Source organism: Equus quagga, chromosome 3 (genome assembly GCF_021613505.1).
Source record: "Equus quagga isolate Etosha38 chromosome 3, UCLA_HA_Equagga_1.0, whole genome shotgun sequence".
NCBI lineage: Eukaryota > Metazoa > Chordata > Mammalia > Perissodactyla > Equidae > Equus > Equus quagga.
This window is the reverse complement of record NC_060269.1, coordinates 77,035,783-77,049,567: the sequence shown is the minus strand read 5'-3', so window position 1 is coordinate 77,049,567 and position 13,785 is coordinate 77,035,783. Positions and strand designations below refer to the sequence as shown.

Genomic DNA, 13,785 nt, shown 5'->3' with positions numbered 1-13,785 from the left:
GGCGGCCGCCCCCCGCGGGTCCCTCCCTGGCTGCGGGAAAGTCGGAGGTGGAGGGAGGACACGGGCTGCGCCGCCCGCGCCGGAGACCTTCGCCTCGCCCCGCCGGCTCCTCACCCTCTGGGTGAACATGGGTAAGTCATCTTTCTTCCCCCGTCATCGCCTGACATTTTCCTCTCTCTCGGTGTGTTGCGGGGGGGGAAGCATTTCTCGCGCAAAGTTGCCGGATTTCTCAAACCCACGGGTACGAGACGGCGGCTCTTCCTGGGGAGAGTCGGCGCACGCGGATCGCGCGCCCGGTCCGCGGGCCGGAGGGTCCGGGGCGCGGGTGGGGTCGGGCCGCGGGCGCCGCGCCGCCTCCCGTCCTCCATTCTCCCTGCGCGCCGGTGCCCGGCCGCGGAGCCGGCCCGCGGCTCCCTCGCTGCCCCGCCGCCTCCCGAGGCCGCCCGCGGGAGGGACCGCTGCGCGGAACTTCCCACCAGGGCCACCTGGCCCCGTCGTGGGGACTGCTCGTCCCGGGCGGCAAGTGTGAGCAAGTAGTTTGCGAGGGCGATCTTACAACCTGCACGGAAATCATTTGCGTTGGGGGAGAGCGGGCAGCCTCGCGGTGACAGGATGGCTTGTCAGAGGCCACGAGGAACGCGAGGAGGGATGCAGAGAGCCGCTGGCTGTCGAGGGAGCGTTGGCCAACTACAGGGTGCGACATTCCCGTGCTCAGCCCGCTTTCTTGGGTCCTTCGCCTGTCTGCTGTGGCAGGAAACGGCACCCTCTGACACAGTACCCAACTTACATGTTAGTTACTCTTTCCCAGCTTCCCCTGCCTAAATGTGCATCATCTGATTTTAGTTCCTTTGCATTTATAGTTAAGAGGTTGGTTTGGAGGAGATATTTAAATGCAAGTATGTATTATAAAAGTACGTATAATTTATCCTAAAATGTTTTCATAATATATTGCTTAACTGTTAAGTTCAGTAATTACAGAAATATCTTATTAATTCTGTAATGTAATTAAAAGCCGGAAGTTTTTTTTAAATACTAGCAATTTGGAATTCCGTACTTCTACGTTCCCCGGTTTGCTTCCACTCTTGTCTATCATAATTTCCTCTTTTTAAAATGTGCTTCACTGGCGTCTGTCAGCTCGGGCTTTTCCCACCCCTTCTGTGCAAGTTATTTTAAGCTTGAGATGAGTGGTCCTTTCATCTGTCAATACAGTGTTCAGCTCGTCCTGAGTTAGGTCATGGCAACTCAGAATCTTGAAGGAAGTATCTAAAGCTGGAAATGGTGTCGATGGAGCTTACTTGAAAAGCAGACGCTTCAAGCTCTGATTCAAACCTTTGGCCATTTGTTGAGAAGAGGCTAGAGCTGCGGGAGGAGGTGGTAGATATGAAAAATGAATCCAGGGCCCTGAATTCTATTTTCAGTTCAGTTTTTTCCTCCTTTTTAATGTACTTTTGGTATGCTGAACAAATTTCTGTAAAAATTGGATGGCCCATTGGTCTGTACCTAGCCTTTCTCTAAGAGTAGAATTTTAAAAAATACTAATTCAAGTTATTGGACACATTGTATCTTTCCCTTGAACATACAAAAATTTTCTTCTTAATTATAGGCCGTAAGTTTGGCTGGTAAAATACATTTCCCCATGCTTTAAAGTGAGCTAAAAAAATCTAACTAAAATTTTAACTTTCATGTTGAATCAGTACATTTTCAGTAGGAAAAAATCCAATTCTGTTGCAATATTAGTGAGTAAAAATACTTCTAATGAGATTATTTACTTAAAAATAATTAATCTTGAAAATCTTGAATGTTCCTGCTTGATTTCAGAAAAAGGCCAAATAGAAACCCATCTCTCATTTGAAGCTTCTCAGATACACTCTGAGTAAATTAATCTCTCCTCACAGCTCTCTATCTGTACCTTGTTGGAAGCTTTTTAGCACTTACATAATCTGTCTTATAATGGAGTTGTTTATGTGTGTGTGTTGTGCATTTAATCGTGAGTTCCAGAAGATGAACATTATGTCAGGTTAAGTTTTGAGTTCCCCACCGTGCTTTCCACATAGTAGGGATTCAGTAGATCTTTGGTGAATTACTTGTTGAACTTAAAACCTGTCTATTATTTTCAGCTTGTGAACCTGAAAGTATGGGCTCTGAACAAACGTTTGGGTTGGTAGTTGCAATGGAGGCGTGGAGAAGCAGGAACAGAGAAGTATAATTATACTATGACTACTCTTCTCTCTAAAAAAAAGTTGGGTTGTCTCCGAGGTATGGGTTTTGGGGCAGCCTCCAGGCAAGCTATTTCCTTCTGCACTGCTGTTTTCAATGGAAAGGCGGGTTAGTGTGTGATCAGTAGGAACACAGAATAATGTAAAATTGAAACCTTGGAAAGCAATTTTATATTCTGAGCCAAGGAAGTTATTATAACAATTCATATATACATAAGGGGTATACTGATTAACGGTAGGAAAAAAATCACATTTTAATGGCTTTTGAAGAAATAAATAAGGTGATTTTTTTAAAAAGATATTCTTCTGACAATGATTTTTCTTCATAAGAAAGTGAAGGAAACTTCCTGTATAATCTTATGGACCATGGCTATTATTTTATGTATATTTTTATTATAAATTCAACATATATTTATTGAGTATCAATCATGTGCACTATACTGTGGGAGGACAAAGATGAATAAGACATTCATATTTCAAGTTGCTTCTTATTTTAATAGGGATATGACACATACGCAGATAACTATAATAGAAATGAAGTACAAGTGATATAAAAGGCTTTTTACATATAGATTCAGAGGCTGGAGAGAAGGTTTTAGAAAAATGATATTTGAACCAAAGACTGGTTAAACTTCTGAAAGGTAGAAATGAATAGAGACTGTTAATCAGGATGGGAGTTGGGGGAGAGACATAAATGAAAATAGAGACCATTCAAGGAGTTTCAGGATATAATTAAATAGCCATGTTGTCTGGAGCAAAAGGTATGGAAATAGTGGGTGACAGAGATGAAAAAGTATGAATAGATAAGGACTAGATAGCAGAGGACCTTAAATGACAAGCTGAAGAAGTTATTGGACTTGTCTATTAAGAGACTATTAAACATTTTCGGAGTTAAGTGATGGATCACATCTGTGGTTTAGGAAAATTAATCTCTCAGTTGAGTGTAGGATGAATTAGATGATAAATTAGAGAATATTTCAGTTAGAGGAAAGGAATGGGATGATTTGACACTGAAAAAGAAGTAGGTAGGAGTGAAAGACTAGAATTGTTGTATGGTCAGTTTTAAGAAAGAGTGGATGGTCAGTAATGGCTGTTGCTTCAGAGCACAGACAAGGACTGAGAAAAATCTCCAAGTTGATGTGGTTTGGTTAGTATATTACTTAGTATACTTTCGAAAAAGCACTTTAAGAGGTATGGTAGACGTGGAGGTACTTGTAAAGGCGAAGTGGATAATGAGTAAGGACTTCACTCCGTATAGTCATGCTGTATTCCCTGCTGTGTTTAAAGATCTTTAAGTAAGCATAGGTTTCTTTAAACATTTTTAAAATGTTGCACTTTACATGGAATGACATGTTATTTTCTTGCCTGAGAATAATTTGTAATCTCACCATAGTGCTTCACATTTCTTTGACATTCCATTTTTTTATGTCCTTATGACTTACTACAGTACACTTTTTATTGTTGCGATATCTGTCATGCACAGTGAGTTTAGAAATGGTTTTCTAATTTTACATGGCATTTTTCATAAAGAATACTCATTACTGATAAATGCTTTTATCACTTTTTATTTACTATTAGTCTTTGTGAATTTGGAATTATATGTATGCCTCTAATTATACTTTTAATTCCTGGAGTTTTCTTTTTCTCTGTAAATATGTATCAGTATTATAGATAAGTCTTCTTTTTTTTCCTTGTATTGCTAGGTCTGGGAATGGTTTCATGGATAAATAGTAAAAAATAGCACTTTTACTTGCTCTTTGCAAGTCAAGGTAGAGCACTAAAATATTTTTGTAAGCTAGTAATCACTAAAATTTATTATTTTAAAGGAGCATAGATGTTAGATTGACTAGTTGAATAATTTTTCTTATTGTTGGCATTATATCTATTTTGTATATACCCATTGTTTTTCATATGGGGCAAGGGCTAAACTCGTTATCTTTAGTAGAGTCATATTCTGAAGTCTATAGTACTACTGTTTGGAAAGTGGTAATAGGCTTACTTCATTTTAGGAACCATAGGGAGTTTTTACTTTCATAGTGCACTCTTAGAGCTTGTAGGTGCCTTTGGAGAAGTGGCGTGATTACTCTCTCCAGTGATTCCAGATCATCTGAATATGAACTTGGCAATTCTGGAGTTATTGGTGGCACCGCAAAAGCCATAAGAATTACTTAAATTTTTTTAATACCCACTCATGGAGATCAGGAGGGATGGAGAAGGAAGATCCACTCCTGTGGGAACTCCATGTTAATTTTAGATAACCAATGTTCAGATAACTGATAAGGAAAAAATTTAATTTAAAATACTTTCCTAGAGGTTTAACTTGGCAGAGAGAAGAGCAATAATAAATGAAGATATCAGATTAGGTTATTAAGTCTGTTTTGGTTCTCAAAATTCTGTGATTCTTTCAAACTGTGAAATATCTTCAGTATCATTGATGTCTTAAATATGTTATAATCATCCCTTAATAACTTGTTTTTATTTGATGTTCAAAGGTAATAGCTACTTAAGGTAGCAACTTCAGGATTTGAACCAACTTGTTAGCTTTGTCTAAATAGATGGCCTGAAATACCGTTACCCATGCTGGCTAAGATATGGGTGCTGGATTCAAATTACAGAGTACTGTAATTCTCTCAGTGCATAATTTGTACAAGTCTTGTTGCTAGAAGCATTCCAGGAGTTAAAACTGAGAATTAGGATAGTGATCAACGGAAGTAGTTAAATTGAGCTCCTAGCCATGATTGGCTGTACTTATAAACTCCAAAGTCTTGATTTGTTTGTTCACAATATGAATTTTTTCTGGATGGGCTCAGTATCTGCCCTCTCCTCTCAGGGCTGTTTTTGCTCACTCTTGTCCATGTTTATAGTTTCACTTAATATCTATATGCTGTTGGTCTCTAAATATATATGTATATATATGGGCCATATCTTTGTGTCTAGTAGATTATTAGATACTCTATATTCATAGTTAATTCCAACTTATTAAGTTCAAAACTGAATTCATTGTGTAATTTTTAATAATGGTAACCCATATGTGCTGGTAAATGTTAAACCAAAAGCCCATCTCCCAAAATGCCCTGATTTGTTGTGGTTCTTGATTTCCTATGAATACATAGTTAGGAAGAGAGGTGATGAAGCATACCGTTATGTGGTATATTCACCATATAGGCATAATAAGCTCATGAGCACACATAATAGTAAAATATAATAATTAAGTAGTGATGAATTTGAGTATTAATATGTTTGTTTTAATATAACATATTTAATTTTAAGTGTATATATTTAATTTTCAATAATGGCTATTTTATTAACTACCCCATAAAATTCCTGAAAATTTAATAATCATATCACATGAGCTGGTACAATGGAACTCCAGTCTCCCATTGAATTAGTAATTACCATTTATTAAGAATTATTGGTGTCAGTTATGTTTAGCTTTACTTTTTTTTCATATTTTTAAAATTTAATTTTAATCCTTTTAACAATTCTATGAAGTGGGTGACACTATCTGCATTTTACTGACTTAAAGAATTAAATAATTTATCCAAGGGGACAGAACTAAGTTTCTAAAATCCTGTTTTAGAGCAGTGGTTCTCAAACTTTACCTTGTAGAGGAATCACCCAGAGAGCTTGTTCAAAAAATCCTCGGCACCCCCTCAGAAATTCTGATTCAGTAGGTGTAGGGTGGACCAATAATTTGTGTTGTCAAGACATTCCTGGATGCTGCTGCACTTTGAATAGCACCACCACAGAGCAGAGGTCTGCAAACTTGTTACATAAAGGACCAGATGGGAAGTATTTTAGGCTTTGCAGGCCAAGAGGCAAAATCAAAGTTATTACATAAATAAAGAGAAAGTACATATGATGAGAGAAAAGAAATGTCCACAAATTTTTTATTGACAAAATTCAAAATATAACATTAATTGAACATAATTTATTGTAACACAAGTCTACTAATGAAAAGATTGTAATTCTTTTTTTGAGATAGCATTTCACTTAATTGGGATTCAGATTCACCCTGTCATCGAAATTGATTGCAGGTGTTCATTTGTTAATGCAGATTTGTAATGTGATTTTATGGATTTTGTTTTTGAAACATGATTGGAGACAGATAGGTACTGCCAAATACTGCTGTCAGTCCTTGGGCACGTGATTTTAATGAGCATATTCACTGTATGGAAGGCGTTTATAGAATTCTTTTAGATTCTTCTCTTGATATTTGCCCCTTAGTATGCTGCTACATTGCAGATTAACCACTTCCAATTGAAAGTTAGGTGGAAGTTCCTCAGTTGTATAGGTAAATGGATTTTGATATATGGAAGTTTCTTTTGCACTTGCAGTGAGGTCAGCAAAACACTGATAGAACTGTAGTTTGATCTTGCAAAATATATCTTTTGCAAATTTGTGTATGCATAGAGATCTTCTTGTTTTAACTTTTGATAGCACAAGAAGTGTATAAAGCAGATTGATTACTACTTGTGATTTGAACAATATTGTCAAAATGACCTAACAGTATAGGTTTTGCATATAAGCACTTTTTTGCCTTGATTTTCAGGTCAAATTCTAGAAAACATTATCAAATCTGCAGCAAAATCTAACTTCCAAAGCCATTCATTGTTTGATAAGAGTGGTTGAAGGCATTTTTTTTTGCTCAGAAATTTCCGTCTCACCCTTGAGCTCAAAAAATCACAGTAAAACTGTACAACTGCTAAGCCATTAAACTGCTGTGTGTTTAGGCAAATCAGGATATTCAACTTCTATTTCTTATCAAAGTGCACAGAACTGATGATGGTTACATCTGTGAGAGAGAATGAAGTTGATACTCCTAGTTCAATAATACATAATAGTTTAAAATATTTTCCCTATAAAATGCCTACTAATGAATACATAATAAAGAACCATAGGCTTTAAACGCTTTACCTTTTCACAAATTTGGTAAGTTTGTTCAACTAAGCCTTTTTCTGTTCCTCACATGTTTTTACCACTGTCACTTGTAACACATCTTAGCGGATTCCTCTTCAGGTTGTACTGATTTGATGTTTTCTCAACTTTGAAAATATTCTTGCCTGTTGTTATTCTTTGCAGACTCTTCATAAAAGCTAATTCTTAAGTCATTTCATACTCAGCATTGATTTTTCGAAAATAACACATATCACTAATATCTGTCAACTCATCAAGAATCAAGGAAAACCTCTCAAAATCATTTGCCTTGTTTTTTAATTGAATATTGATGTTGCTCCCTGTGTCCTCACCTCTTCAAGTAGCTATTCTCCCTGCACTGAAGGCTCTTAAACAAGTTTGGTTTTCCCCCTCTGAAAATATTTCTTTGGTTGCTGTGGTCAAAATATGGTTTAGTTGACTCACCATGAATAAACAGCTTTCCCTGGTTAACAAAAGAACCACTCAGAAACTTACTTTGTTTGCAGCTTCATTTTCATTTTTTATTTTTGTGAAGAAATTCTGTGATGAGATACTTCATTTTTATTTTCTAATTTCTCTGATGATTATTTTCCTATGAATTGTGAATATGAGGAATGCTTTGTCTGGTAATATAGGTGTGTGTTGTATTTCTGTGGCATGGCTGTGATCTCATGGTATGATACAGTAGTTTGCCATCTAATTCAATAACAAAATAATCCACACACTACTTTACGTACCTTAAAAGCATGACATTTGAAAGTACACTTTTCTCTTCTTGTTTTGACATTATGGTCAAAATGAAATGTTGTGGTATGACAATACACATGGTACTTAAAACACTGGACAGTCATAACTGTGTCACTGCAAATTGTAGTGTCATCAGGCAGCAGTGTAAAGTGATGACCGTACCACATATGGTTTCTGTGTCAGCTATTCAACTCTGCCGTTGTCCTGTGGACACACTACAGACAATACATAAAGAAATGAGTTGTGTTCTGGTAAATATTTATGGATACTGAAATTTGAATTTCATATAATTTGCACGCCATGAAATATATTCTTCTTTTGCTTTTATTCAACCATTTATAAATGTAAAAATCATTTTTACCGTGGGTTGTACAAAATAGGCAATGGGCTATAGTTTGCCAACTCCTGCTGTAGAGTCGTACCATGCTAACTCACCTTTCCCCGAGACTTTTTCTCTCTGTTAATTCCCTAGCTCAGTGAATGGAATCACCATCCATCCAGTCAACCATTCCTAAAATCCAGTGTCATTCTACTTCCAGTATCCATTGGATTCCCTAAGTTCTAACAGTTCTACCTCCTTGAATCAATCCTCTCCTCTTTTCTCCACTGTAAACATGTCAGTTCAGGCCTTTATCAACTCTTCTTGAGACCGTTTCACCACTCTGTTGTAACAGCTGTTCTTTCCTCCAGCATTCCCTCTCTTACCCAGTTTTCACATGCTCCTGGAGTACTCTTTCTAAAATGTGAATCTGATAATTTCCTCCTTAGATTTTTTTTGGTTTTTAAGGAAGGTTAGCCCTGAGCTAACATACACCACCAGCCTTCTGTTTTTGCTAAGGAAGATTGGCCCTGAGCTAACATCTGTGCCCATCTTCCTCTACTTTGTATGTGGGATGCCTGCCACAGCATGGCTCTATAAGTGGTACATAGGTCTGCACCTGGGATCCAAACCAGCAAACTCCAGGCCACAGAAGCAGAGTACATGAACTTAACTGCTATGCCACTGGGCCAGCCCCTCGATATTTTTTCCAACACACATAGCAGGGTTCTCAAACTCAAATGAAACTATATGATTAAAGAGGGCTAAATGGTTATCTATGACACAGATGCACTATTTTATGGATAGTAAATCTGAAGGAATATTTTTTATTTCCATAAAGATGTAGGCTTTCTCTCATTTTTCTTGAAAAATATCTCTTTTTGTCTTCCATTTTCTCACTTTTGATAAAAAAACAAAGCTTAGAAAAATATTTCTCTACTATAATAAAACAGCGATGAAAGCATGATGAATGGCACTAACACTGGGCCTCAGTGTCGGGATACAGTAGGAAAGGGTGGGACTGTGGCAAACTAGAGAGTCCGTGCCAGCCTGAAAGAGGAACTACCTACTCAACTCCAGCCAGTTTTACCATGTAACAGTGTGGACCTAAGGAAGCCAGGGTTTTGGACTTTCAGAAGAAATCAGAGATTAGATTTGTGTCTGAATACTTCAGATTGTTGGTTTTTGGAATTGTGAAACCCAGGGCCCCACACCGTGACCTCATGGTTCTGTCTCTTCCTGTCCAGATGAGAGGGCTGAGGGCCCGTGAAGTTAAGAGGCATGCTCAAGTGTACACACTTAGGGGCAGTGGCCACTCTAGAATCTTGATTTCCTAATTCCCAGACTAGTGTTCTATTCATTATACAAGGCCAGCTCCAGTTTGTTAACGGAAAAAAAAGCACACACACACCCTCACATACATGGACAAGCTGTACCAAGGACTCATTCAAGTAAATGGGTTAGTGGAAAACTGTTCACTTTTTCTGACATTTCTACACTAGGGGCCAGGCCCACATCTCCTCATTCCTGTACTACTGAGACCATTTCTTAGTTGGCCTCTCTGATACTAGACTCTGTGCTCTCCAATCTTCTCTCCATACCATGACCAGATTAATCCTTTTTAAAAGATACTACATCGATTATATCATTCTCCTACTTAAGAATCTGATATTGCTTCAGATGCGTATCATATTAAGTCTAAATTCTGCTTAGCTTTCAAGATCCATAGAAATCTGCTGCCTCTCTCGTATTTCTCACTGCTCTGGAATACATCATCCTTTGATAATCTCACTGTCCTCTAAATGTTCTTCATCAGTGATACCACTTGTACATCTTTGTTCATGTTATTCCTCCTTCTAGAAGAACTTCTTTTCTCCTCTCTTCTTACTCATTCTCCTTAGTCTAGCTCATGAAGACTAGTTCTGACCTCTCATACTGACATCTCATTTCTCTGGACACCTCTCACTTCTTGGACTCCTATAACATATTCAATAATATAATTTTGGTCACTCAATGTTTCATATTTCTGGTTGGCATTTAGTAAATACTTGTTTGTTCATGTCAAAGAGTCACTACAGATTCAGCTCAGTCTTCTACTCCTAATTTAACATCATTATCCTATAGTCGTGATAGGCATGTATATAATAGAGCTTGCAAACGAGCAGCCCATGGGCTAAATATACTCTGCAGATGAACTTTGTTAGAGAAATTTTAGAAATTGGAATTAGTTGTCAATATTTAAGTATAAGGAAATTCCTGATAAAAATCTGCTATACCAACTTTTCTTGAAAAATTAAAAATTAGCATCCCTGAGCCTGCATTCCTATTGGTGACAATCAATGATAGTTGTCCTTTAGGCAGAGTATGAAGTCCCCAGTTCATTACTACTTTCTATATCTTGAATCCTACAAATTTCACTCATTAAAGCTCTAAATATTTGGCTCTTGGAGGAATTTGAATTTGCAATCTCTGAGATTTCTGTTAAAGCTTTTTTTTTTTTTTTTGGTGAGGAAGATTGGCCCTAAGCTAAAATCTGTTGCCAGTCTTCCTCTTTTTGCTTGAGGAAGATTGTCAGTGAGCTAACATCTGTGCCAGTCGTCTTCTATTTTGTGTGTGGGATGCTGCCACAGCATGGCTTGATGAGCAGTGCGTAGGTCCACACCCAGGATCTGAACCTGTGACCCCAGGCCACTGAAGCTGAGCCTGTGAACTTAACCACTTCATGACTGGGCCAGCCCCTGTTAAAAATGGTGGCAAAATTGAACTTATATTACTTTTTGAAAATTAATAGATTTATTTTAAAATTAAGAAATTATTGTGAAAATTATATCATACAACTAGTCAAGAGCAAAGTTAACTACCTGTGGTATATTGGTCATCAATCATGGTTAAAATGAATTTTCAATTGATCAGAAAGATATAAGAAATCAAAGAGATAGCGGATAGAATCTCTGCTCTTCCATAAATTAATTGTGTAGTATAGCCTTTGGCAAGTTACTTAAGCTCTTTAAATCCTCATTTCATGTATATCCTTAAAATATTATTATTATTGAATAGGAACCAAAGAATAGATTTTAGATAAAAATGAAAGCTGGGGGAGACCATTTCATAGGGAACTAATACAAATTATAATATGGAAATCTTCAAGCTCAGTTACCTAACAAAGACTTACCAGCTCAAAAACCAGGATCTGTTATAGTTTTCCTTTCTTTTTTTTTTTTTTGTCCCTCAAACGTTAAATACACTTTGTGGGTGAAATGGTGGCATGGCATTTAAAAAAGTCATCAAGGTGCAATACAGCCACTAGATTGTTTCTAGAGAATGTTATTTTCTTGTATGTTAGAAAGCATTTTCTAACATAGAAAAATTACAGGAAATTGTTTTAAATAATTATGTAAAAAAGAATTATGTAAAACCTATAATTTTAATTAATTTAAAACAATTTAAATTAATTAAAATTATTTTTAAAAATTATGTATTAAAGAATTACATAAAATAATTTCAGATAACTAGTAAGTTCCCCTAATTTATAGGTGGGAGTTTTGTTTTTCATAGTTAGGAAAAAAGTTTGTATTTTAACAAAAAATTGCTTTCAAAACCGTGAGAAACTCACACCATCTAAGATTTTTTTTGTAAGAAATTTGTTGTTTTAAAAACTATTTCCTTTAAGTCTTATGAAAAATATTTCCCTTGGAAGATTCAAGTAACTCCATTATGAAAGATGAGACTGATCATTATAAAAAAGTAAAGCTTACATTGATATATTTATGCTTCACAGAAATATAAATATTGGTTTGTCTTTAAATTATAACATATATTTGGCCTCAAAAATAAAATCAGTTGGAATAAAGACAGAAAATATATATGAGCTGATTAACTTAATTTCCTTTTAGTTGCAAGAATGCACTTTTGGGGAGGGTGGTGGTAAGCTCCAAGGAGAAATAACTTCCACTCTGTCTTCTTTCTGGCTGTTGTATGGTTTGTACAATGCCCCGTGAGTCAGAGCAGAAGCCCGAGACCACCATATTAGGCATTCCAGAAAGAGACAAAATAAGTAGTGCAAGTAGTCACATTTTCTACTTGTGAAAAGCTTAACCCCTAACTGCTAGATAAAGCATAATATGAAAGAAATGAATAACAGAAACAGATAAGGCCATAATTTAGATTCTTGAAAGACAAACACACAGGCCCCTAAGAATTTAAATGAGAGAATAGATCATGTTTACCTTTTCAGCACCTAGTACAGCTTCTTTGGAATATACAAGTGCTTATTATTTATAGTGATCTGGAAAGTTTTCCTAGAATGTGTTTACCTATTCAATGAAAATACACTTACTGAAAGCTTCCAAATTCGACTTTCTCATCTATTAAAATAGAGATAATAATAACACCTATTTCACAAAGTAGTTATAAATATTACATAAAATAATAACCATATACATTTTAATTTCTATTTCCAAAGCTGAAAATACAATCATTTTGGGGAAACTTTGTCTTGTATGCAGAGTTAAAACCAATCAAAGGATATAATGCCGTTTGTTGTATTATTTTAACCAAATCACGTAGTGAATATTGTTATTGTAGCAGATAATATTTTCCAGAGATTGCCACAATGTGTCTCTTGCCCCACATATTCTTCTAGAACTTGCCACTCCTCATTCAGACTTGGAGAGTTCTCTTCTTGTTGAATCTGAGCATGCTTGTGACTCACTTATGACCGATACGATGCCACAGAAGTAATGGTGTGTGGTTTCCCAGGTTCGGTAGTAAAAGGCAGTGCTGCTTTCACCTTGTTGGTTGAACACTGGCCTGCTTGGAGCTCTAAGCAGTCTGAGGCCCTGCAGTTGCCATGCTGTGAAGAAACCAAGCCACATGAAGAGGTCTCAGGTCTCAAGTGGGCGGTCCTAGCTTTCAAGTCCTTCCAGGCCAGTCACCAGACATGGAGTGAATGAACCATGGACAATTCAGATGGTGCCAGCCCCGGCCAGTCACTCCAGAGATGCCCTAGCCTCTGTCCCCAAAGCGAGGCTCCAGACCTTGTGAGTAGTAGAGAGGAGCCGTCCTCAGTGTGCCCTTTGTGAATTCCTGGGTCACAGAATCTGTGAGCACAATAAAGTGGCTTTTGTTTTATGCCAGTAAGTTTGGGGTGGTTTGTTATGTAACAATTATAATTGGAACAGTTATAAAGCCTGAAAGATACATTGTCTCAGTAAGAAACAGTTTACTATGAAAACTCTTCAAAGTGGGAACTACCTGCTGAATAAATGTGTACTGAGTTTTTCTTTCATTTCAAATGAAGATAGCCTAACAGTTATTTTGTCTAGTAAGAGAATTTTTTCTGGTAAGTAGCATGCCCCTCTGGTTTCTTTCATTGTTCTTTAGTTGACATTAGTTCCCTTGAAGAAATATTTGTTGACTGTCTTAGCTGCCAGAAAAGAAACATGCATGTTTAGGCAATGTGGTAGTTTTCATGATAGCTGAATGGTAAACTTCACCTGTTTGGCTAATAAAAAATGTCAATCAGTACTCTTAAGTTTAATAAGGATGGTTGCCACTAAAATTTATGTATTTCTTTTCAAAACACAA

General features: G+C 36.9%; 1 protein-coding gene across 4 annotated transcripts in view; it reads left to right on the top strand.

Moving 5' to 3' along the window:
* The first annotated feature begins 6 nt into the window (after positions 1–6).
* RAP1GDS1 (Rap1 GTPase-GDP dissociation stimulator 1) overlaps positions 7–13,785 on the top strand; it is a 150,642-nt gene continuing 136,863 nt past the window's right edge. For all 4 annotated transcript variants that reach the window (XM_046656787.1, XM_046656788.1, XM_046656786.1 and 1 more), the window contains exon 1: positions 7–131. In XM_046656787.1, coding sequence (XP_046512743.1) covers positions 128–131 — 4 coding nt within the window. In that variant the 5' untranslated portion in view covers positions 7–127. The remainder of the gene's footprint in view (positions 132–13,785) is intronic.